Source organism: Aulonocara stuartgranti, assembly GCF_965226115.1.
Source record: "Aulonocara stuartgranti genome assembly, chromosome: 6".
NCBI classification, from domain to species: Eukaryota; Metazoa; Chordata; class Actinopteri; order Cichliformes; family Cichlidae; genus Aulonocara; species Aulonocara stuartgranti.
In genome coordinates this window covers 672,503-697,500 of record NC_138944.1, presented here as the reverse complement: position 1 = coordinate 697,500, position 24,998 = coordinate 672,503, and the positions used below count along the sequence as shown (strand labels likewise).

At 43.9% G+C, this 24,998-nt stretch overlaps 3 protein-coding genes and 1 long non-coding RNA gene across 9 annotated transcripts in view; all 4 read right to left on the bottom strand.

The window, feature by feature from the left end:
• LOC309708007 (uncharacterized protein) overlaps nucleotides 1-2,325 on the bottom strand; it is a 3,746-nt gene extending 1,421 nt beyond the window's left edge. The window contains exon 1 of the mRNA XM_082535698.1: nucleotides 1,719-2,325. Coding sequence (XP_082391824.1) covers nucleotides 1,719-1,978 — 260 coding nt within the window. The 5' untranslated portion in view covers nucleotides 1,979-2,325. The remainder of the gene's footprint in view (nucleotides 1-1,718) is intronic.
• LOC309708002 (3-oxo-5-alpha-steroid 4-dehydrogenase 2-like) overlaps nucleotides 1-3,302 on the bottom strand; it is a 22,904-nt gene extending 19,602 nt beyond the window's left edge. Inside the window, exon 1 of the mRNA XM_082535691.1 lies at nucleotides 2,935-3,302. Coding sequence (XP_082391817.1) covers nucleotides 2,935-3,200 — 266 coding nt within the window. The 5' untranslated portion in view covers nucleotides 3,201-3,302. The remainder of the gene's footprint in view (nucleotides 1-2,934) is intronic.
• Nucleotides 3,303-17,299: 13,997 nt separating this feature from the next.
• LOC309707640 lies at nucleotides 17,300-19,130 on the bottom strand. Of its 4 annotated transcripts, none has more exons than XR_014277036.1 (4): nucleotides 19,073-19,127; nucleotides 18,336-18,851; nucleotides 17,943-18,136; nucleotides 17,300-17,834 (listed from the first exon to the last, which is right to left on the bottom strand). It is a non-coding gene; the product is annotated as an uncharacterized lncRNA (long non-coding RNA). The 4 variants fall into 4 exon arrangements; XR_014277037.1 differs by having other exon boundaries at nucleotides 18,367-18,851; XR_014277035.1 differs by having other exon boundaries at nucleotides 17,943-18,851; nucleotides 19,073-19,130.
• Nucleotides 19,131-19,180: 50 nt separating this feature from the next.
• LOC309708284 (uncharacterized protein) lies at nucleotides 19,181-24,858 on the bottom strand. 3 transcript variants are annotated; one of them, XM_082536177.1, is made up of 12 exons: nucleotides 23,259-24,856; nucleotides 21,832-21,990; nucleotides 21,605-21,744; nucleotides 21,368-21,393; nucleotides 20,973-21,058; nucleotides 20,792-20,824; nucleotides 20,610-20,699; nucleotides 20,128-20,199; nucleotides 19,931-20,019; nucleotides 19,716-19,818; nucleotides 19,391-19,493; nucleotides 19,181-19,311 (listed from the first exon to the last, which is right to left on the bottom strand). In XM_082536177.1, exons 2-9 carry the CDS (start codon nucleotides 21,877-21,879, stop codon nucleotides 20,002-20,004), a joined length of 513 nt encoding a protein of 170 aa, XP_082392303.1. In that variant the 5' UTR covers nucleotides 21,880-21,990; nucleotides 23,259-24,856; the 3' UTR covers nucleotides 19,181-19,311; nucleotides 19,391-19,493; nucleotides 19,716-19,818; nucleotides 19,931-20,001. The 3 variants fall into 3 exon arrangements, with proteins under 3 accessions (XP_082392303.1, XP_082392304.1, XP_082392305.1); XM_082536179.1 differs by having other exon boundaries at nucleotides 19,191-19,311; nucleotides 19,426-19,493; XM_082536178.1 differs by having other exon boundaries at nucleotides 19,716-20,019; nucleotides 23,259-24,858.
• Between the last annotated feature and the right edge of the window lie 140 nt (nucleotides 24,859-24,998).

Sequence of the window (24,998 nt, the reverse complement as noted above, 5' to 3'; positions counted from 1 at the left end):
TCAGCGAAAATGTCGAAGGAGCGCGCTCGGTATTTTTCGGCAGCAGAGCAAGAACTCTTGAGTGAGGGATTTCAGGAGTTTCAGAGTTTAATTAAAACGCAAGGGAACACTGCAAAGGCTGCAAAAGCAAGGAGAGAGGGCTGGCAGAAAGTTGCTGACAAATCAAACTCGTAAGTAATTTAATAATAATAATAATAATAATAATAATAATAATGGAGTGGATTTATATAGCGCTTTTCAAGGCACCCAAAGCGCTTTACAATGCCACTATTCATTCACTCTCACATTCACACACTGGTGGAGGCAGCTACAGGTGTAGCCACAGCTGCCCTGGGGCAGACTGACAGAAGCCAGGCTGCCATATTGCGCCATCGGCCCCTCTGGCCAACACCAGTAGGCGGTAGGGTAGATTTATCATATCACACCATATTATCCAATATTATATTACATTATATTATATTATAATATGTTATATTATATCCCCTTTCACATTAGAGCCACAACAGGACCCACTAGAACATGGGAACAAGTAAAAGTGAAATATAAGAATATTCTACAGAATGGTAATATTTATCACTTATATTGCTTTTAGTCTCTTGGAAAGAGACCCTGAAATAATCTGTTTGTTTGTTCATAACAGCAACCAAGAAAAGGGCAGAGCAAACAAAGACAGGTGGTGGTCCTGCACCCCCTCGTCAACAAGTTGGTTAAGTAAATAATACCCTCACGGGAAAATCGATATCTCTCTATGAGCACACTGTCGCGCTGAGCTAAAGGATCCTGTCTGTCCCGCAATATACGCTGAATTCTGAGGACTCTCCTTATCAATCTTGCACCTTCCGCAATGGGCTGCTCGCGTAAACGGACAGGATATGACTGCGACAGGCTTCCCAAATCCACCTTCGCTTTTATAGCCGTGGTCTCTCATCTTGATTACACGAAGTAATTTACAATTACTACTCTGAAATATGAATTACATCTGTAATAATCACATACATGTAATAGAATGTTAATAGTACATTTCCCTTTTTTAGGAAATGACCTGTATGTATCTGTGTGAAATCAATAAATGGATCAGGTGCTGCATTGTCTTTAGTTACATTGATGTTATTTATTTATGGTGAAACAGTGGTGGAATATCGCTGTTGCTTTCGTATGAATGACGCGGGCATACCTGCGTGGCCGCGATCTAATCCTGTTTACATAAAGTAAGCCTGCTCCCCAGCAGGTTTACGCTTACGGCTCTGTTGCTATGACAGCAAGTCCCGGATGGGCTTCGGGGAACCGAACGATCCAGGATCACGCGAAATCGTCAACAATCTAATCCAGCTAACTTACTTAGCGCGGTACGAAGAACAGGCCCCAGGTCTAAATAAAAAGGAGTGAGTATCACTACAAAGGTTAACTCAGTGGTCCTAATGCTACAGTTTGATATCAGCAAACACCGAGCGCATACATTGATGTGACACCACAGCCATGCTATCATCGCAAACACTGATAACAGCATAAATTGAATTAAATCGGGACTTGATGAGACCTTCTGAGTATCACTAGAAATATTATAAAGAGTCGTCTCTGTACCACAGTTTGCTTTCAGCAAACACCGACAGCATTCACTGTTAGCATAGCACATCCATGTTAGCAGTGTATAAATGGATGGTTTAGCATATTAGCACAGGTATCAATAAAGGACTACCGTATTAAATAGTTTTACTAACCTCAGGCAGACGGACAGGCGCTCTGCAGGTGGGATTGAGCGCCTGTAGTTGGTGTCTAGGCGGGCGATTCTGGGACCGACGCGGGACAGCAGGTCCTCAAACTGGCCGACGGTGATAGCGCTGGAATCGGCCGTCATCCAGGCGCAGCTCCTGGAGCAAGTGGTGAAACTCACCAAAATGCTCACGCCTCTGGAGGACCTGATGGACCCAGGTACGGCGAGGACGTCTTTTACGCCGCTGCTCTGCTCTCCACAGTACATAGAGAAGGGAGACTCTCTCTTCAAGCGCTAGCTCGACAGCTGCCATCTTGCAAAGATACCGGTCTGGCACAACTTCCTCCCACATTTCCGGTTCACGCGCGTCAAAATATGGATTTGTCTTGGACACGCGTTGAGACGCGAATGTGCACGCGTCAAATTAGGGGCGTTTGGTTCGCGTCCATCGCGTTTGGTGTGAACACACCGTTATACCGTGGCGGACGCCACTGGACTTTTAATGTTGTGTTTTAATGATTTTTATTGTGTTGTCCCCTGGCCAGTGTTATTTTAATTCATTTTACATTTTTAACTATTTAAATATGATAAATTATATTTTAATTATACAGGTTTTAATTCGTGTGCTTTCCCTTGGCGGCTCCACTGCTCTGTCCGTTTGGAGGAAGGTTTCCCTCCTTTAAAAAAACACTGTGGAAATAAAATCACCTTCGCTCCGTTACACCTCTCAAACATGCGTGGATCTGCACTTCCACAGTTTTAGGTGGAGCAGCTCAAAGTAAGTAAGTAAAGTTTATTTATATAGCACCTTTCACAGACATGTGTCACAAAATGCTTTACATGGTAAAAACACAATACAGTCATAAATACATCATGAAAAGCCTGGTCTAATAAAAAGCTTTTTGAAATAAAAATGTCTTCAGCTGCTTTTCGGAGGTCTCCACTGAGTCCAAACACCGTGGAAATAGGGGAAGTGCATTCCACAGTCTGGGTGCAACCGCTTGGAAAGATCGGTCCCCTCGAGTTTTAAAACAAGTGATGCGGGACGACTAAAACGTTAAACAAAGGAACACTCTGTTCATAAGTGCTCTGACTTGGCTCTACGAACGAGTCATTACTCCTGTAACGACACTACGGTTTAGAGACTAGCGCCTCGACACTATGAATAACAAGAAGTTTATATCGTGAGTGTTTCTCAGCTGCACGCGAGCATGAGACCGTACCTGTGGAAGTAGTGCAGCATGAAGGTGCCGATCAGCAGCCTCCTCCCGGTCCCGGTCTCCGCGGAGAGCAGCAACAGCAGCAGCGGCACAAGGAGAGCCGGCACCTCCTGCAAGAACCAGCCGAGCCTGGCCGGGCAGCAGCGCGCCTTCGTGGGCGCGTAGCGGCCGTACCGTGCGCAGTTTTGCATCTGCCGCAGAAGGTAAGCGCCCCCACCCACCACCAGACCCCAGCTCAGGTAAGACACGACGGCCTCGCGGCACTCCATCACACCTGACAGCAGCCGAGAGGAGGGGGGAGGAGGAAATGGGGGAGGAGGAGAAGGAGGAGGGTGCTACACGTGACCTACTGGCGTCCCGCGTTCCTGCTCAGCCGGTCTCAAAAGAAAAGAGAAACAGAGGGGCGTGGTGTCTGTGTTTGCACCTTTATTTTTCTGAGTGTGGCATCCTCTTTACCTCCAATTTGACTTTGTGTAGGAGGAGAAATGTTCTGTTTTGTTTGCATTCACTGAGTCCAGGAGGTGCTGTCCAGAGAGTCCTCCCTCTGAGCTGCAGTCTGGGTTTCCTGGAGCTGCTCTCCATCTGGCAATATTTAAGAATCAGCGCTCAGCAAGTTAACTCAGAACAGCTGTTAAGGTTCATAACCTCAGCTCTGTGCGATGTTTTCCATGTGGTTAGGGGTTATGTAGCCATGTTAAAGTTTGTTCCATTTGTTGTAGCCACGTGTTTCATATTGGGTTGTTCTAGCGATGTAACAGCGTGCAGGAGTTTAGTGAAACTCCCACAGCACAGTAGCTGTTTCCAATGACCGCTGCAGAGCACTAACATACTGAAATTGGTTTGTAAAAAACAAACACACAACTAACATGTCTACTGTGCATTTTGACCTGGGAATATTGTCCGTTGACTCCATTCAGCTTGAGAGTTGCTTGACAGCAAGGCAGCAAGCAGAGCTTCAGAGTATCAGTCCACGAGACTGCAAGAAATGGAAATGCACTTCAAGAGAAAACAGTTGGAGATTGGGACAAAGGATGGGACGAAACAGGAAAACTTGACACAGAGAGGCTGTGGTTGGTCCATGAGGAGAAAATAAAAGAACGTGGGGTTAAGTTCAGGACTAAAAGTATTAATTCTCAAGCTGCTGGGGTCCACATCTCTCTTTCCTTTCCTTGTGTGATGTTCACAAGAACATTAGTCTATTTCCTCTAGTTTCTGAGAAGAATATGGGAGAATATTTCTGGGACTAATGACCCAAAGGTGCCTGGACCCTGGATGGGAAATGGACTGATCTCTACAGTATCTGAGCTCAGGTGGCAGAGCAGGTCAGCCACTAATCAGAAGGTCGGTGGTTCGATCCCAGGCTGCCTCCTGGCTGCATGCCAAATATCCTTGGGCAAGATACTAACCCGTGTTTGCCTACTGGTGGTGGTCAGAGGGCCCGGTGGCGCCAGTGTCCGGCAGCCTCGCCTCTGTCAGTGCGCCCCAGGGTGGCTGTGGCTACAATGTAACTGCCATCACCAGTGGGTGGATGACTGAATGTAGTGTAAAGCGCTATCCGGTCTTTAAGTGATGACGTGACGAATCCTACTTCCGGGTCTAAAGTAGTCTGCGTTTAATATGGCTTTTGTGTTGTTAACATGTTTAATGTTTTGTATTTTCTTCTATTTAATCTCAAAAAGCTCCTAAAACAGTCAGTGATCCCTGTTGACCTCCCTCGGCTTTTATTACCGCTAATCATTTATTTAAGCTCAGTTTTTAAAACCTTAGGATGTAACTACAGCCCAGCCCATGCAGCAGTATATGAATGACTAACCTCGTATTGTGGATGGATTATCTCAGTTGTTCTCCTGGCTGAAGTTTGGTCCTTTTACAGCATCCTGCCATGCGATTACATTTGTTCCTGACCACCGAGAACACTCACGTTAACTTTTATCGAGTGGAAAAAAGTTAGCTTGTTTATATTATGCTAACATAGCTGTGTCGCTAGCTGTCACGTAGCACATCATTATATACCAGCTAGCCAAACTTCAGTAACCCTACAAACGTCACTGCTGTTTAGTTTTCTGTCTTCATTTATGCTGGAAGTGATAACAGAGCTGTACGTTTTAATTTGTTTCCAAAACCCCGCAGTCAGGACATGCTATATTGTATTTAGATAGAAGCTAGCGAGCTAACTCCCTGCTAACTTCTAACTCCGTTAAATGTCATAAATTCCGTTTTCATGGATGCCTGGATGTTAAACTCAATTGTTACACCTGGTAGAGCAGAACGCTGATCATTTTATTAAAGATGAAAGACTTTAGACAGTTTTTCAACTCTCAGTAATGCCACAGTGATCGTTTGATATATGGACCTGCAGCGGAGTTTAGACCCAGACACGGCTAGTGACGTCAAATTTACAAATTTGTCCTGGGACAAAGTGTAAATGTTGTCCCAGGGACATCGTGTAAATGTTGTCCCAGGGACATCGTGTAAATGTTGTCCCAGGGACATCGTGTGATAGCTTGTTAATAATGGAATGAAAATTATTGATTGTTATTAACTTGTGAAAAAGAAGTGTAACAAATCCACATGTTATGTTCTTACACCCTTACAGAAACTGTGACTCCTTCACAATGTCAGGTAAATGTCAACTCAAGTTGAATAATCAACCAATCAAGCCTTTTTAGCCTTTTTACATGCAATGTTACACGTACAACTGTCCCTGGGACATCATGTAGAAGTTGTCCCTGGGACATCATGTTAAAGTTGCCAGAGACATACCATATGAAAGTTTAGCTTCTTTTAGCCCCTGTTTGTTTTATATTATATATATATTTTTTTTTTAATATTATATTTAATATTTACATTGTATTGCAAAAAACCCCAAAACAAGTTAAAATGAATTAATTATTATTGACTAATTAAACATTCGTTATTTTTCCACCAGAAATGGACGATAAAATTAGAAGAAGTGTTCTGAATGACGAAAAAAAAAGAACTGGAAAAGATACACAACTTTGTGTGCATGTGTCACAATGCCAGGAGGACCCATTCAGTGTTGTGTTAGAAAAATTGAACTCATTAACCCTTCATGGACATTATAAATGTTTAAATGTTGCCTCAGGTAAAGACAGGAAAAGAGACTATTACAAATTCAACTGCATCAGAGCTGGGAAAAAAGTCGAAACAGCTACAGAGCAGTGGGCTGTAAGGCCTATGTTTCATTTAAAGTACTCAAATGTTGGAAAGACCACACAGTCATCGTGCAGCGTACATATGATAAGCATGATGGGCATGATCCTTCGGACCCAAAAGACGCACATTTCAACAATATTTCCAGTGATTTGAGGAGGAAGATTGAGGAACTGCTTTCCCTTGGAACTAAGCCAGCCATCATACTAACTGAATGTCATAAATGGGCCAAAGAACATGGACACAGAGATCTTCACAACAGAGAGCATTTTGTCACACCACGTGACATTGACAGTGTTAGAACCTGCATGATGAGGAAGAAGCACTTTAACTGTGGAGACAGTCAAAGTGTACATACCTTACTTAATGGAAAACATCAAGAACATGTTCTCTTCTATCAACCATACACATCTGACCAAGAACTAATGATTGTTTTGCAGACACCTGTAATGAAATCAAACATGGAGAACTATGCAAAACAGTTAGTATTTGTTGACACCACGCACTGCGTTAACCAGTATTCATTTCCCTTATTCACACTTGTTGTAAGAGATGATCATGGGCATGGAGTCCCTGTGGCCTATGCTATTGTCAGCAACGAAAGTCAGAAAACCCTGGAAACTGTACTTGGAATAGTTTGTGAGCATTTCCCAACTTCCCCGAGGTAAATAATACATTGACAGCTATTAATTTTGAAATAATTCCTTTTCAAAAAAGTTATAACATGCCAGAATCTAATGCTATAGCTGCAGCATGGGCTGCAAAAAACTTTCCTTTCCAGTTGTTAAAGTTATTCCTATAGGCTGTATGCAGTATTTTATATATCTACTTGTGAGTTGAAATGTTTAATTTGGCATTGAAGTGGTGCTTTGAGATAGCAAAAACATTTTCATACTGTTTAATCTCATTTAGTGTTTTCTTTTTTTCTGTAGAGCATTTATGGTTGACAAAGACTTTGCGGAAATAAATGCTTTGCAGAAGGTTTTTCCAGAGTCAGCTATCCTTCTATGCTGGTATCATGTCTTGCAGGTAAACCACATTGTTTTCTTTTCACATTGTCTAAGATGCACCTGAAACACATTTTTACAACAGGGTCCTGTTGTTATGATTTGCCTCATTGTGATATTCACCTACTCAGGTTAATGAATATAAAGGGATAAAATGTTGAGTGACTTTGTCCATTCATTTAAGACCACAGTGCACTCATCTTCTGGTGGCTGCTTCCCAAAGCTCTTTTTGACATTTAAAAATATGTTTGCCTGGTTGATTTCTGTAATGCACAGGTCCTCTTGTCCAGTGAGTGACAAAGTTATTTTTGGACGTCAGCTTTCTTTTATGCTTTTTGTGCAGCTGCTCCTCTGTCTCTCTCTCCAGATGAACTTTTTTTCTCTTACATTCACAGGCTGTTAATCGATGGCTTTCAAAATCAGAGTCCGGGGTCCATGGGCTTTCTAACACCCAAAAGAGAAATGAAATCATTTCTTTCTTTTGTAAGCTGAAAGCTTGCACTGTCACGGTCGGACGGCCCTTTCCGGACGACCCTGCTTGTGTTTATGTTTTCTGTATGTGTGTTTGCTTCTCCCTCCCTGGCCCTCGGGGTTGTTTACGGAAGTGCGCGCCGTGGGAGAGGCGTGTCCTGGCGACTGTCGTCATTGGGAGTCCCTCTTCGCTGTTGCCGGCCCACTTGCAGCTGATTACCTGACCAGTGGTTGGTAATCATTCCTCCAGGCTAGAAAGGGGTATTTAACCTGGACTCGCGGCGACAGTCGACGTGGGATTATTACTCCGAACTGGTATAGTCTGTGCGAGCAGTGTGAGTGTGTTATTCGGCTAGCGTGTGGCTAACGCTGGATTTTCCTTCTTCCTCCAGGAGGGGCGAGCGGAGAAGCGAGTTGGGGAGCACACACACTAAGGGAGTTACTACACGGAACGCACTGGGAGCAAGGGACGAGCACGATTGGAAAATTGCACTTTTGAATGGATTGTTGGACTTGTCTGTTTCACTGTAAATAAACGCACTGTGTTTCTGTGAGCAAGAACCGCGCCTGGGTCCCTCTTTTCCGTGACAGAATAATCCCACCACCATGGACCCAGCGGATTCTGCTTCACGCCAGCTGTCTATCCAAGCGGAGGTTTTGGAGCGACACGAGGAAATGCTGAAGCACGTTTCAAAGGAACAAACCGCGCTTCTGCAAGCCATGACAGAGCTTAAAGGTATGTTGATTTCCTCACCTAATACGGCTCCAACGCAGCCCGCCCCTTCGCTGGAAGCCGCGGCAGCCTGTCCGCTTCCTCCTTCACCTCCACCGCGGCAGCGAGAGTACTCACTCCCCGCACCTGAAAAATTTGACGGCGAGTTGGGGAGGAGTCGGGGTTTTTTGACGCAATGCTCTCTTGTGTTTAGACAGCAACCTTGTGCCTTTGCCTCTGATTCTGCTAAAATCGCTTATTTGGTGCGACTTATGACTGGGCGGGCGCTTCAATGGGCTCAGGCAGTTTTAAATACCCAGCCCTCTGTGTCATATGACGTCTTTCTCAGCAAGTTTCGCTGTGTGTTTGATAAAGGCGCTAGCTCGGATGCTGCAGGTCATCGCATGTTTTCTCTGAAGCAAGGTAGGAGGAGTGTTGCTGACTTTTCCGTGGAGTTCTGGATCCTGGCGGAGGAGTCGGGCTGGGAGGAGAAAGCACTGCGTGGAGCCTTCCTCAACAGCCTTAAATGGCGGCCATCTAGCCTCCGTCACACATCGCACTCAGGAGGTTACACTCATTATTTCGGGAAATCACTCTGAGAAAATCAGTTTGTTGGTATTCAAAGCCCCCCACACCCCACTGGTACTGGGATTTCCTTGGCTCCAACATCACAACCCCCAAATCGACTGGGCCAAAGGGTGTGTAACTGGCTGGAGCACGCGGTGTCATGAACAATGTTTACTTGCCGCTGTCCTGGACAATCCTGGGACCGCCTCTGCGAAAAGCTCCTCACCCCCCGACCTTTCCTTGGTGCCCGCCAACTACCACGACCTCGGCCAGGTATTCAGCAAAAGTAAGGCGTTGTCTTTGCCCCCACATCGGCCTTACGACTGTGGAATCGACCTACTCCCAGGCGCTCCCCTGCCAGCAAGTCGGCTCTACAGTCTGTCTAAACCGGAACGCGAGACCATGGAATGCTACATAACGGAGTCTCTGGTCGCAGGCATTATTCGCCCATCTACTTCGCCTTTGGCAGCAGGATTCTTCTTTGTAAAGAAGAAAGATAAGAGCCTGCGTCCCTGCATTGACTTTCGAGGGCTGAACAAGATCACTGTTAGGAATAAATATCCACTCCCCCTGCTGGCCTCGGCATTCGAACTATTACAGGGGGCAGTCCTGTTCACCAAACTGGATCTTCGGAGTGCCTATCATCTGGTTCGCATCCGCAAGGGTGACGAGTGGAAGACGGCTTTCAACACCCACCTGGGGCACTTCGAATACTTAGTGATGCCCTTCGGTCTCACTAACGCCCCTGCGGTCTTCCAGGCCCTGATTAATGATGTGCTCAGGGACTTTATTAACCATTTTGTCTTCGTGTATCTGGATGACATTCTGATTTTTTCCAGGTCGCAGACTGAGCACATCAACCATGTACGTCTGGTCCTACGGCGCCTATTGGAGAACCGCCTTTTTGTGAAAGCGGAGAAATGTGAGTTCCATGTGGAAACTGTTTCTTTTCTGGGTTTCATTGTGGAACAGGGGCGTTTGCGAGCTGACCCGGCCAAAGTCAAAGCCGTAGTGGAATGGCCTATTCCCAAGACCCGCAAGGAGGTGCAGAGGTTCCTGGGCTTTGCCAATTTCTACCGCCGCTTTATCAGGGATTTCAGCAAGGTAGCACTTCCTCTAACCAACCTAACTTCTCCTAAGTTGTCTTTCCAGTGGTCCTCCGCAGCCCAGCAAGCGTTTGATCGGCTCAAGCACCTGTTTTCCTCGGCTCCGGTCCTCGTCCAGGCGGACCTCGGCCGGCCTTTCGTCGTCGAGGTGGACACGTCCGATTCGGGCGTGGGGGCGGTTCTCTCCCAACGGATCGACTGCAAGTTGCATCCCTGTGCATTCTTCTCCCGCAGGTTGTCTCAGGCCGAGAGAAATTACGATGTGGGCGACCGGGAGTTGCTCGCCATCAAGTGGGCCCTCGAGGAATGGCGACATTGGCTGGAGGGCACTGAGCAGCCTTTCGTGGTGTGGACGGACCACAAAAATCTGGCGTATCTCAACGCCCGACAAGCCAGGTGGGCATTGGTTTTTACTCGTTTTCACTTCTCCATTACTTACAGGCCCGGTTCTAGGAACACTAAGCCAGACGCGTTGTCGCGCCAGTTCGCACCCGTGACCGATGAGGACGAGAAGGAAAAACCCATCCTGCCCCCTACCTGCATTGTGGGTGCACTAACATGGGAGATTGAAAAGGTGGTCTGGGACGCCCAGCGACAGGAGCCCGACCCTGGCACGGGCCCGAAAGGGAAACTTTATGTTCCGGCCACAGCGCGTAGTCGGGTCATTCACTGGGCACATACTGCCAAGTTTTCGTGCCACCCAGGTAAAAATCGCACTGTCTCCTTTCTACGACGTTTGTTTTGGTGGCCCTCTCTTGTTCTCGATGTCCAGAACTATGTTGCGGCATGCCCGGTGTGCGCACGGAACAAAACCTCCAACTCACCTGCTTCTGGCCTCCTGTGACTGTTACCCACTCCAAAACGCCCGTGGTCGCACATCGCCCTGGACTTCGTCACCGGCTTGCCTCCCTCTGCAGGTAACACCTCCATTCTAACCATTATTGACCGTTTTTCCAAGGCCGCCCACTTCATTGCTCTGCCCAAGCTCCCTTCTGCCTTGGAGACGGCCCAGTTACTGACGCAGCATGTGTTTCGGCTCCACGGCATACCCCAGGACATCGTTTCCGACCGTGGCCCTCAGTTCACCTCGCGGGTTTGGAAGGAGTTCTGTGCAGAATTGGGAGCTCAGGTCAGTTTGTCCTCCGGGTTCCACCCCCAAACTAATGGTCAGACCGAAAGGGCCAATCAAGAGCTGGAGGCCATGTTGCGTTGCGTCGCATCATCGAACCAAGCGACCTGGAGCGAGCAGTTGGCCTGGGTGGAGTATGCCCACAACGCAAGCACGTCATCAGCGACTGGACTCTCGCCCTTCGAGGCGTCGCTGGGGTATCAACCCCCTCTCCTCTCCATCTCTGAGGGAGAGCTGGCGGTTCCCTCGGTCCAGCACCACCTTAGGCGCTGTCGTCGGGTCTGGCGGGCCACGCGCGCAGCACTCCTGAGAACGGCCGAGCGGAACAAGGCATTGGCGGATCGCCGTCGCACTCCTGCTCCGGATTATCAGGTCGGCCAGCGGGTGTGGCTCTCCAGCAAGCACATCCCTCTTCGGACTGAGTCCAAGAAACTGGCCCCTCGGTCTCTTGGCCCCTTTGCCATCCAGGGGGTCCTGAACCCGGTGACGGTCCGGCTGGCCCTTCCGCCTGCTATGAAGGTACATAACGTCTTCCATGTTTCTCAGGTTAGGCCCGTCCGGACCAGCCCTTTGTGCCCGCCCCCTGGGCCCCCACCACCCGCCCGGATTATCGACGGCGCCCCGGCGTATTCCATTACTCGCGTAATGGATGCCCGGCGCCGCGGTAGGGGCTTTCAGTTTTTGGTGGATTGGGAGGGGTACGGTCCGGAAGAACGTTCTTGGGTGCCGCGGTCTGCCATTCTCGATCATCGCATGGTGAGGGAATTCCGCCGCCGGCATCCGGACAAGTTTGCCAGGTCGCCCGGGGGCTCCCGTTAGAGGGGGGGTACTGTCACGGTCGGACGGCCCTTTCCGGACGACCCTGCTTGTGTTTATGTTTTCTGTATGTGTGTTTGCTTCTCCCTCCCTGGCCCTCGGGGTTGTTTACGGAAGTGCGCGCCGTGGGAGAGGCGTGTCCTGGCGACTGTCGTCATTGGGAGTCCCTCTTCGCTGTTGCCGGCCCACCTGCAGCTGATTACCTGACCAGTGGTTCGTAATCATTCCTCCAGGCTAGAAAGGGGTATTTAACCTGGACTCGCGGCGACAGTCGACGTGGGATTATTACTCCGAGCTGGTATAGTCTGTGCGAGCAGTGTGAGTGTGTTATTCGGCTAGCGTGTGGCTAACGCTGGATTTTCCTTCTTCCTCCAGGAGGGGCGAGCGGAGAAGCGAGTTGGGGAGCACACACACTAAGGGAGTTACTACACGGAACGCACTGGGAGCAAGGGACGAGCACGATTGGAAAATTGCACTTTTGAATGGATTGTTGGACTTGTCTGTTTCACTGTAAATAAACGCACTGTGTTTCTGTGAGCAAGAACCGCGCCTGGGTCCCTCTTTTCCGTGACATGCACATCTGTAAGTGTAATTTGTCTATTTCACATTTTGATTTCTTGATTACACTAAGAGCATAATAACTTTCAGTTGCTAAGAAAAGTTACAGAGAGATACAAAATAGATTTTTGAAACAATTTCTAAAACTGGCTTCTTATCTTGCTTATCAAAACAAGTACTTAAGCTGTGCAGACCATCATTGTGTCACCCACTGTGCAGTAGAACTTGTGAGTGGGATTCTTTCACAGACAGATGCTGAAACCAAATATGCTTATAGGTTTAGTGTTCCTTCTTAGCCATTGTAAGGGAAGAAATAATTGCTTCTTAATACAAAAACACGACATATTATTAATAACTTAAAATTCTTAATGTTATTCAATAAAAGGAAAAGGGCTTCAATACATAATATTAAAGATTTCAATAGGTCTGTTAAATGGATTGAAATATATTCTGTTGCATCCAATTCTCTTAGGAGGACGACTTTAAAGCCACATCAGCAGAGTTCTGCCAGACATTTAAGCAATACCCTTTGGTGTGCCAGTATTTTCAGAAGCACTGGGAAGGCATTGGCCACATGTGGTGTGACTACGGCCGTCGCTTCAGTCACGCTCGTTCTGAAACAAACAATGTGATTGAAAGGTATGATTTATTATTTTGATCTCATTCGATTGTATTGCTGAAAAAAAGATATTATGCTTTAATCCAAGAGGCTAAACTAAGTAGGTTCTTCATGTCATTGCCAGAACAGGTTTTAGGCAAATCCTTTAAATTCTAGCAGCGTTTTTTATGTTATCACAACAAAAAACAGAGTAGGTGGATTTGCCTAAATCAGCTAAACCGGCACAGAGCATTCCTTTATAAAAGACGTGTGCAATAGGTATTCCAATTTTTAAAAAAATAATACAGTCTTGATTAAAACTTTAAATTCCTTCAATTACAGTTACTAATCATTTCAAATAACTGTTTTTCAGATTTTTCCACCGCCTGAAATACCAGTTTTTATCTGGCTACAAGAATAGGCGTCTGGATGATCTGATTGAAGTGCTCCTAGGGAAGGCCGACGACTACTTCTCAGTCATAAAAACCCTGCAAGATGTGGGCCGCATGAAAAACAGGTTTGCTGACACCTTGTCTCAAGTTTCAGACTCTGCTTCAAGACTGATGGAAAGTGGTTGGGCTCTTAAAATTACAGTCAAGAACAGCCATGGAGTTAATGCATATCAAGTCCCATCTGAGTCAAGAGAAGACATGGTGTATGATGTCTGCCCTGTTGAGTCCTACTGCAACTGTACATATGGCTTACGAGGACTTCTTTGCAAGCATCTAGTGTTACTTGCAAAATTAGCAGAGGCTGACAATGACATCTATCCAAACATGGAAACAGACCTTGGCAAGAATTGCAGTGAAAGAAAGGCATTACTTTGTACACTGTGAGGACTTGAAAGTGATAAAAATGCCAAGTTTGTTTGGAAATCTGTGGTTTTTTTGCATCGGCTGAAACACTTCAGTGCACTTGTTGTACGTTCTCTCACTATAACACATGTGCTTGCTTGAAGGTGGCTTGTAGCCATTTTAAACAAATGAAAAACTCTCTGAAAAGTCCTCTATCAACTTTGAATGACACTCCTGTAGTTGAAAGCACAGACAAAAAATGCACAGAAGGTGCTGTTGGAAAACTAAATGCTGTTTTAGACACAGTTAAACAGTGGGCATTCATTCCAGAGGGCATTACTGCAATGATAGATGAACTGCATACAAATGTCTTAAAAACAAAACAAGAAGTAGGCAAAAGTATATGCCAGTACGAAATAAAGACGACAGATAATGCACGCAAAATTAGGCCATTGTATTCTAGCAAGAAACGTTCGGCCAGCATCGACATTCCAACAGTCTGAAAATGAATGTGAACAGTCGATAACCACTGAAAGGGAGACATCCTCTGGAGAAAATGAAAACCTTTTGGAATACAAAACAAAAAAGAGAAGAGTTAAAGCTAAGTATATGCACAAGTAGACTTTTGTGTGACATTTCAAAGGGACTGCATCCATTACTTCTGTTTATTGAAACTAAAGCTGTCTTAACTTTCTGCCAAGGAACAGATGAAAAGAAATTGTTTGCTCTCTCAAGCAGTTGTTATTTATGTGTGTTATTCATTACTTTGGCTTGGTTGCTGTTTTTGATACAAATTCTGATAGGTTTGTAGCTTGAACCCATCCGCTGGAACGTTGAAGGCAATATAATTACACTGCAAAGCAAGACACAAGTAGGCAAAGTTCTTCATGTTACTCGTGCACGGGAGAGAACCGGACAGGCACCGTTCCTTCGCTTGACCCCAGTTGCTCTCGTCCGTTCTCCCGTACCACTGTTCTTTTATTGAGGTTACATGAATATGCATAGGTTCATTAACATATGACGTCTACATACACACAAAGAGTACCTTGCCTGTGTGTGTGTGTGTGTGTGTGTGTGTGTGTGTGTGTGTGTGTGTGTGTGTGTGTGTGTGTGGACTGCTGATCAAAGGGTCAAACATCCTTGGTCAGGAAGAGGGTAGCCTCCCCCTCACCCTAGATGGTTCATCCTAGATAACACGGTGAGGAAGTCCTGCAGTTCATCTAAACAAAGAGCACTTAGACTAGAACAGATGCAACTACGTTAATCCTACCATAAAACAATAAGACACGGTATGACCTCTCATGCTCCCAAAGTGCTGTCTAATACACACAAAGTTTGCAGACTATCAAGGATCAAAACCTCTACCAATCTACAACTAATTACAAAACTCTAAGCATATATAAGTAAATATTTCTAAGCATAAATGACAATCAATCTACTGTGTCTATCACTACTGTGACAATCAATCTACAATCTACTCCTGCACCATCGAGAGCGTCCTGACGTCAAACATCTGCACCTGGTTTGGGAACAGCACCAAGCAGGACAGACGAGATCTGCAAAGGGTGGTGCGCTCGGCAGAACGCATCATTCAATCAGAGCTCCCTGACCTGCTGTCCATCTACACCAAGCGGTGCAAGTCCAAAGCTAGGAAGATTATGATGGACCTCTCCCATCCCAACAATGGACTCTTCTCACTGTTGAGGTCTGGGAAGCGCTTCCGCTCCCTTAAGGCCAAAACAGAGAGAATGAGGAGGAGCTTCTTCCCCCAGGCTATTCGGGCCCTGAACCAGGTGTAGGACTGGACTCTCCCACACACGTCACTATAAGACTGGACTCTCACACACGTCACCACACGCACCACCACACATTTCCTATAATCCTATAATTCCTATAATTTATAATCCTTATCTTTATAATCTCTTCTGCTATTTGCACATTCTTTACTCTAAATTCCTAAGTTAATTTGTAAATTTTTGTAGTAAATTGTAAATATTGTAAAACTTTTCTTCTGTCATTTAATGGTCGGGCATTGTACAGCTACAAGCATTTCACCCCCATGTCATACTGTGTATGGTTGTGTGTGTGTGACAAATAAAATTTGAATTTGAATTTGAATCAACAATACAAATCTAACAAATTCATCTGTGCCCATTGTAATATTTTCATATGTTACTATTTTTATATTGCTATGCATTATAAATAAAGGATTACTTATTACTATTAAAGGTCTGCATTTGCAATTGTTGGTATTATTTATAAAATATGCGCTCTTAAGTTTTTTGCTCCATAAAACGATACCTGTCGCTTTTTGGACACAGAGTATCAGCTGTTGAGAATCCTGGCTCATACAAAATAGAAGTAAAAGGTTTCAACATCCAGCCTTTTATGATTAAATACAAAGTGTAATAACAGAGTTATCGGGGTGTGATTTTGTTAATAGTTAATCATCCTTAATTGTAATTTAGAGTATGACTAAGTATAAGTTTAATAGTAATGATGAGTAAGAAAATATAGCCAGAGTAATGGAATGAGACTAACACCTGACCTCACACTGAGATTTGGTATGAAGTGGCATGTTTGTGCTAATGCTGACATTGGGGCTCAGAGTTCCTCTGTGTGTATATATTTGTGAACGTTAACTTGGCTAATGTCCAAGGGTTTGACTGCTTTCCTGTTGGATTGTATCACAAAGAACAGGGATAAGAGCACCAGTGGCCGTGCACACCCTCATCTCTCTCCTTCACCCGATCATTAGTGTTGGAAACCGGCATTAGCTCAGAGTAGATTAGACTTCAGTATAGTGCAAGTGATTTGATTTTATGATTATTTGATTCAGTTTTTTCTGTGTTCAAGCTCAATTACTTTAATAAAATATGTTGAATTCAAACAAATAAACAAACAAATAAACTGTGGACATTACCCTTTTAAACCTTTCTGAAACAAGACAGGTAAAAACCAGTGTATAAAAGTTTACATAGGTATAAATAGCTCTAACACTTTACTCCAGCCTGGCGTCCACACATGTGGACATCACATTTTGGGTTATTTAGACCAAATACTAAATCTTGATCAACAAGTGCCTGATATACAGTTACGAGGACATTATACTGCAACTGTTCTATCGAAATTTCAAATTAATGTCCTCATATGTGGCTCTCATTTTTCTCAGAAACAAAAATTAGGTTAAAAAAAAAAATCTGGTAATTCTTTCTTTTTACATTCATCGGGTCCCAATCGGCCCAAATATCAAAGAGAAATTAAAAATGCTGCTGTGGAAGATTTCGGATCTCAGGGGGTTAAAATGACCAGATCCCTCCGGCCTGTTTTCCAGGCCACTAAATTAAACCCAGTCAATTACCAATTGCACAGAATAAAAACCTACGAGGTCCACTAATAGTCCAAAAGTCCAAATCTTTAATAGAGAAGACAGGCAGAACTCAAACAAACAATAATCCAAACGAGGAGCATATATACACACTGGAAAGTAAATAATTATAAGTTATTAAATCAGACTAATTAAATACAGTAAAACTAATAAGGGAAGACGAACACACGGGAAATAAAAATAACAGTGTAAACATACCAAAACTCAAAATAAAACAGGAAAGCTACTACAAACCGAGTGTGACACAATTACATTCATATTGAAACATATGTGATCATTTTCTTTCTTTGTAGCATTTTTAAGATATGTGTTAGAACAGTCATTATGCTGTTTGGATTAGGAACCAATCATTTTTGCCAAATAGTTAACACAAACTTAGAACAACAATGAACAATTTTCAAGATTCTGATTTACAGAACAAACAAAAGGTTTCATTATTTAAGAAACAAGATCAAGTTTTTCACACAGGAATGAAATGACAGAATCCAGTGCAGCGGGGCCAAAGGTGTGTGTCAGCAAACTGAAGGTTGAGGAATCAGTCAGCTCATGTTTAAGATTGTGTTGGATTTTGAGAAGAGTCTGTCTGTTATTAGAAAGTAAGATTAACAATGTTACACCAATAACCCAAATACGGGGAAATGACAAATAATACCAAAAAAGATACAACTTTCATATTGTTTTACTAACTTACTTTGTCATATCAGCACTTGAATGGTCGATGCCTTTACAGACCATGTCTGTTGTGACATCGCAGGCCAATCTTCCGGCAAACCCGAGGGCTAGCTCCCCAGCCTCCTCTTCACTCAGAACACTAAACACTGTTACTTTAGTTTTGGCCTTCTTAGGCCTGTCAAGAATCATTGCGGGCAGTTTGGCTTTACGGCCCTAAAAAAGAAAAAGTGCAAACACCAAAAGAGCAGAGAGAGACACACACACGCGCACAAAGTTAAATGCTTTTGTTTACATGGTGTAATTGTGTATATGTTGCAGCAAATGCACAACTTCCAGCCACATTGTCACTTCATTGATACGAGTAACCCGGATTTATTTCAGGTGACATCAAAATCACGAAATGTATACCTACCCCAATCAAACCTCTGAAAACATGAACTGACATGTTCTCTGCGTTGATTCTGCGCTTGATCTCGTCTTCTGTTATTGTGTAGGTTTTCTTTTTTGAGCTTGGTACAGATAAGCGACCATGCACTCTGTAAACTGTACTAGTTCCTTCTGAATCAGTTTGGAATTCTGTATCTGCATCGATCCTGTCAACATCAGCAGCAGCAGCATTATCTGTACTCAGACTTGTGCCGTATACTTTCTTTTTCGTTGTCTTCAGTCTGTGTACCTTCATCTCTTTCAGTCTGTGTACCTTCATCTCTTTCAGTCTGTGTGCCTTCATCTCTGACTGTCAGTCCTCCTATCTCACTGTTACTTGTCGGTTTGCTGCAGATGTTCTCTCCCTTAGGAACTTTTCCTTTGTCATTCGCTGCCTGATGCTTTCCCTGATGACATTCTTCACTGGCTACTTCTATTGCTCCTCCTGTATAGCCACCTACTATGCTGCACAACTCCTTTCCCTCTGCTGTGCTGCACTGTGCTGTTACATAACGAAGAATGATATAAACAGCACTATATCAATTTTATTGTGAAGAGAAATCCCCACAATACGACACAGTTATGTCTAAAATAGTTTTGTGTAAAAACTGGATCTTGAAACGTCCACTTTAATTACACAGTCCTGGTGTGCAAAGGCAAAATTACGAAAAAAAATTTCACTTTAAACATTTTTGGACATTGTTTAGTTATATTGTGACTTACTCTCACAGAAGATACAGATGCCACAAACAGACTTTGAACAACGCATGTGCTTGTATGCACCACGTTTCTGGCACTGCACCTGTGAATTAAAAAAAAAAGAAGAAGAAGAAATAAACAAACAAAAAACAAATGAACAAAGTCCATTAAATAAACAATCTATATGGCTAAGGACATGTCATAGTGTACCCGGTCTTTGGCTGCAATCACACACCAGCACTGACTGCACTTCCTAGTTCGATCTGCAAAATATAATTTGTTTAAGTACAAGTTACATTTTCCAATGTTAGAGAAAAAGAAGGCAGCTAATTTTATCTTTACCTATTGAGGAAAATAAGTAGTGGCAAAGTCGGGACCTGAGCTTTGTGATTTCAGTGTTGTACTCCTCCACTTGTGTTTTACCGTCAATGAGAGATTGGGCAAACTAATAACTGACGAAGAAGAATAAAAAAAAAAGAACAAAAAGAATTAGATTAACAAAGAAATGTTTGTTTTTATAGATTTTTGTAGATTGGTTCAATCTACAAAAATGGTTCAATCTACAAAAAAAATTGAGATTTTACCATCCTGCCTCTAAGGCTTTAAAAACTGAATAGGCAAAAATGTAAACATTACTTATATAGGTTAAAGCTATAGTTTTCAGTACCATTATGACATGCACTCCACATGAGTTCCCATCCTGTTGATGTGGGTGGCTCACATGTGACAAGGTCCACTCTCCAGCGCAGCCTCTTGCTGAAGCAAATGAGCTGAGAGATCGCAGTTATTACAAATAAAAAGCATATAGAGAAATCAATAACCACGTTCGGTAATGATTTCAATTAAATTAAATATGTTATGTTAAATATGTTAATTAATTACCTCCAGTTTTTCAACACCGCACTTTTTCTGACCTCCGACTCGCCAAATGAATTCATATAGACTATGGTCCTCTAGGGTATGTCACAAAACTGTTTTGTAAAAAGATGGATATGGTAGGCTTGGGCCGTGAGCTTTCCTAATGAGGGACACTGAAAAGTATCATGCACTAGAGAGAGTGCAAAATCTGTGCAACTTACAAACAAGGTCCAGTGGCTGCCGTTTTCCAGACAGGCTCCAATCAATTTCTCATACATCTGAAAGATGTTTTTCTGGAAATAAAAATAATGTGACAAGTATGTTTTTCTGTCAAGAATGACACTGCAAAACTGCAAAAGCTTGTCAGGTGAGACTTGTAATTAATTCTGCAGATACACAAACATATAGAAAGTGTCATTTTTGTTTACATTAATTAATTTCTATAGTGTGTACAAAACAAATCAAGACCACAGACTCAACACGTACCACTCAATTTTTGGTGTTCTTTATCAGTTGGCCAAGACAGAAATGTTTTAATCTGTGTGCATTGCTTTTGAACAAGTCTTTACACAGAAAAGGTTTCAGAAAGGTGTTTTTCAGGTTCTTCTGACAAGGCTTCAATTTTGGAAAATGCTGTTTGTTTATAGTGGCAACTTATAAACCCTTTGTGATAAGAACATAGTTACCACAGTCCAAGTCATACCTTCAAAAAGTATGCACTTTGTGCTCTTGTGGACCCATCCAAAATTTTTCCAGTGATTTGGCTTGGTATTGGATAAATGTGAGGGAAATTCTATAAAAATAACATAAATACATGTTTTCAAATACATTACAAAAAACGTAAACATGCTATGTCATTATGATCAAACAAGCTTTTCAACATACCTCACACTGCAAATAGATTAGGCCATCTATTACCTTATAAAACAAATAAATAAATACATATAAATAAAAACAGAACTAAGGAATACGATTCATTAAGTAAATTGTACAATAAAGTGTATTTAAAGCAGAATTTAACATTAGTTTTATGACAACATAAAAGGATTTTTATGTCAAGAGGTACCTCATCTGAAATGTTAGTCTGGTCAAACAGGGATTTCAAACTTGAAATACCAATAGAGTTTGGTCCAGCTACTCCCACAAGGTAATCTGTGAGAAAGCATATGCTGTAGTCAACAGATATCGTTTTCTTTTTGCATGCTGCAACCATCATCCATTTCAGTCTTCTAGGAGCTTTGTCTGGTTGTAGTTCTTTTTTCTCCTCCTCTCCCCTCATCTATTAATTAAATTGTTTTCTGACCTTCCTAACTGTTTCCGACCTGTCTTCCCAATGTGATGTTTAAGCAATATATGTATGGTCAGAAGGGGGTGAAATTTTCATTGCAGTTGTACGTGTAACATTGCATGTGATAATAAAAGGCTTGATTGGTTGATTATTCAACTTGAGTTGACATTTACCTGACATTGTGAAGGAGTCACAGTTTCTGTAAGGGTGTAAGAACATAACATGTGGATTTGTTACACTTCATTTTCACAAGTTAATAACAATCAATAATTTTCATTCCATTATTAACAAGCTATCACACGATGTCCCAGGGACAACATTTACACGATGTCCCAGGGACAACATGTCACGGTGGTTAGAGAGTAGACTCAGGCGCGGAGCTCAGAAATAATGACAGTGCATTTATTTACAGTGCAGCAAGGTGACAACAGTTCAAATGTGCGACAGTGGTGATAGTGCGTCCCTCCTTCCGTGTAAGCCCGTGCGTAGTAATGAGTGCCCGTCTCTCCTCCAGCTGCTTCCCTTGTGTCCATGAATCCTCCGTCAATCCCTGGGTGAACACACACACACACGACAGCAGAATGAGTATGACGATCGGACAGCACTACAATAACGTTTAGCGACTCAACGACACTACCAGGCTTAGTGCAATACTCCAGCGCTGTCTGTCGCTCAGCCACACCATTAAGTAGCCCTGCTGAAGATGGAAGTTGATTGGCAGCAGCTGGTGGCTTGACTGTAGGTGTGGCAGCTCCGGGCGACAGCACCTCCGGGTCGAAGGTAGCCCGTTGCTAGGCTACCCCCCAACACATCACAGCAGAGCCGGAGGGGAAGACAGAGCGACAGGAGAGACACATACAGATATACACACACACACCGGCAGGTCGACCGGTCAGGGCACCGTCAGATCCTGACACAACATCTACATGATGTCCCAGGGACAACATATACACTTTGTCCCTGGGACAACATTTACACGATGTCCCTGGGACAACATTTACACTTTGTCCCTGGGACAACATTTACACGATGTCCCTGGGACAACATTTACACTTTGTCCCTGGGACAACATTTACACAATGTCCCTGGGACAACATTTACACAATGACCCTGGGACAACATTTACACGATGTCCCTGGGACAACATTTACACAATGTCCCTGGGACAACATTTACACGATGTCCCTGGGACAACATTTACACGATGTCCCTGGGACAACATTTACACTTTGTCCCTGGGACAACATTTACACAATGTCCCTGGGACAACATTTACGCGATGTCCCTGGGACAACATTTACACGATGTCCCAGGGACAACATTTACACTTTGTCCCTGGGACAACATTTACACGATGTCCCTGGGACAACATTTACACTTTGTCCCTGGGACAACATTTACACAATGTCCCTGGGACAACATTTACGCGATGTCCCTGGGACAACATTTACACGATGTCCCAGGGACAACATTTACACTTTGTCCCAGGGACAACATTTACGCGATGTCCCTGGGACAACATTTACACGATGTCCCAGGGACAACATTTACACTTTGTCCCTGGGACAACATTTACACAATGTCCCTGGGACAACATTTACACAATGTCCCTGGGACAACATTTACACGATGTCCCAGGGACAACATTTACACTTTGTCCCTGGGACAACATTTACACGATGTCCCAGGGACAACATTTACACGATGTCCCAGGACAAATTTGTAAATTTCTGGATTACTGTTAATCTCCATAGAATCAAGAACTCATGTCCAGTTTCACAGCTATGGACCAGTTAATTATGTTTCCAGGTGATAGTTTGATTCATAGATTCAGCACACAACCATAAGTCTAGGCCTTTTAGTCCAGATTCTCTTCACTTATGTTTGTAAAATGATCAGGGAAGCTACTGCAATTTTGCCTGACCCAACCCCCGGGCCACGAAACACCCAAAAAGTTGGGGAACGCTGGTCTAGAGAACACTGGTTAGCTAATGCTGTCGTCAAGTAGCCTATCGCTAGCAAACAAACAGCAAGCCAAGTGAGGAACATATGTATAATGCTTACCGTTTATTAAAGAAAAGTATCCTAAATTGACTTCAAATTCGGTGGCGGCGGTTTCTCGCTTCTTCACTTGTATTTCGAAATACTCGAAGGCGGGTATTTCGAAGTCGCAAAGGAATGACGTCACAAGAAGGTGATTGGTCACTTGCAATGTTGAACCTGGAACAACATTAATTATGATGATGTGGGAACAACGCTGACACGAGGAAATCAGATCGTCCAATTGTTCGAGCCGTGTTTCCGAAGTAACAAAGAGGCGACGGATGGCCTGGATTGCAGCCATTCAAAGACCAAATATAACGTCCCAGAACACTCCAGCTCACAGGTTAGTCTGCTCCAAGCATTCCCACACAGGTCAGTCTGCTGTTGTAGTTAATGCGTCATTTTTCTTAACATAATTGGTGATATAGGTTACAAGCAAGTCTGGCGCTGAACAGAAATTGTCGCTCCTTTGTTTATTGTGCATAAATAGTGAATTGTCCTGACACAATATTGCGTTTCGCTTCTGTTATTATGGTACATTGACAAAAACATATACTTTTATTCACAGGATAAAACAGTTGTTTTGTATCACTAATTGTCCAGTACGATTACAGCATACAGTATTATTGTCACTGCTACATTTCTGTGATGCTACCAGAAATTATTTCCACTGCTAATTAATTACCGTTGAGCTCAAAGGTCCTATTAATAAACGGTTAACGAATGTGTATTTATGGCGACGATTTGTGAGACCGGTAAACTTATGATATGTACGATGGTCTTTCGTTCTTTTTTTTTTTCTTTTTTTTTTTTTTTTGGCCTGTCCCGTTTGGCTCTTTTGCATCAGAATTGTTGTCTAAAGGCAAAGAAAGATGCCCAACGGATTTACTTTACCAAACTGACCATCCCAGCCTTGCCGTAATGGTCCATTTGATTCACCTTTTATTGTTTATTTTATTTTCACTTAATGAATACGGGACAGACTTGACTGGGGGAAAGAAGGGGAGAAAGAAAGAGGGAAAGAGAAACAGCTGAGAAGAGGGACGGGGGAGAAGGGCAAAAAACAAAAACCAACAGAATGAGCAGAGAAAAAAAAATGCATATATCAATCACCTGGATCACCTGCTGAGAAAGAAAAAAGAAAGCAAGCAGAAGAGAACAAGAGTAATAGAATAAACAACATCACAATGATATATGGGAATATGACAGTAAATACTAAATGTTAAACATTATTGTGCAGCACATAAGATCAACAGAACACAGTGTGCTTTGAGGTAGGAGCCAAAAAGGGTGTAGTTTGTGGGTGTGATCACCCGTGTGTACACCTGTGAGCATGGACGCGCTTGTTTTTTGTTTTTTAAAAGGTTCCTTCATGTAATAATCTGCTAGAGGGTGTGGGGGGGCCACAGCCCCGTCCTCCAGGGCATGAAGCAGGTATGGAGGAGATCAAAACTCCAGACATCCAGAGGCCCCCAGAACACAAGAGACCAAGGAAGACCAACAGAGGGGCAGCTGCGCCACTGTCCCGGAAAGAGCTGAGGAGAGTCCCAGATGAGGGCTCACTCAGCAGCCGCGGAGCAGAAGCCAGGGGGAGTTGCAGTGACGCGCCTGTGAGCTCCGCCGGCAGCCAGCTGCGCCTGAGTGACCGAGCCCCAGGCCGTGAGGCCGGGGGCACCCCACCTCCGAAGTGGCCCGAGCGAGCCCCAGGCTCCAGGCCCCGATAAGCGGCCGCCAAGGAGTGAGCCGGTGTGTACCTGGACG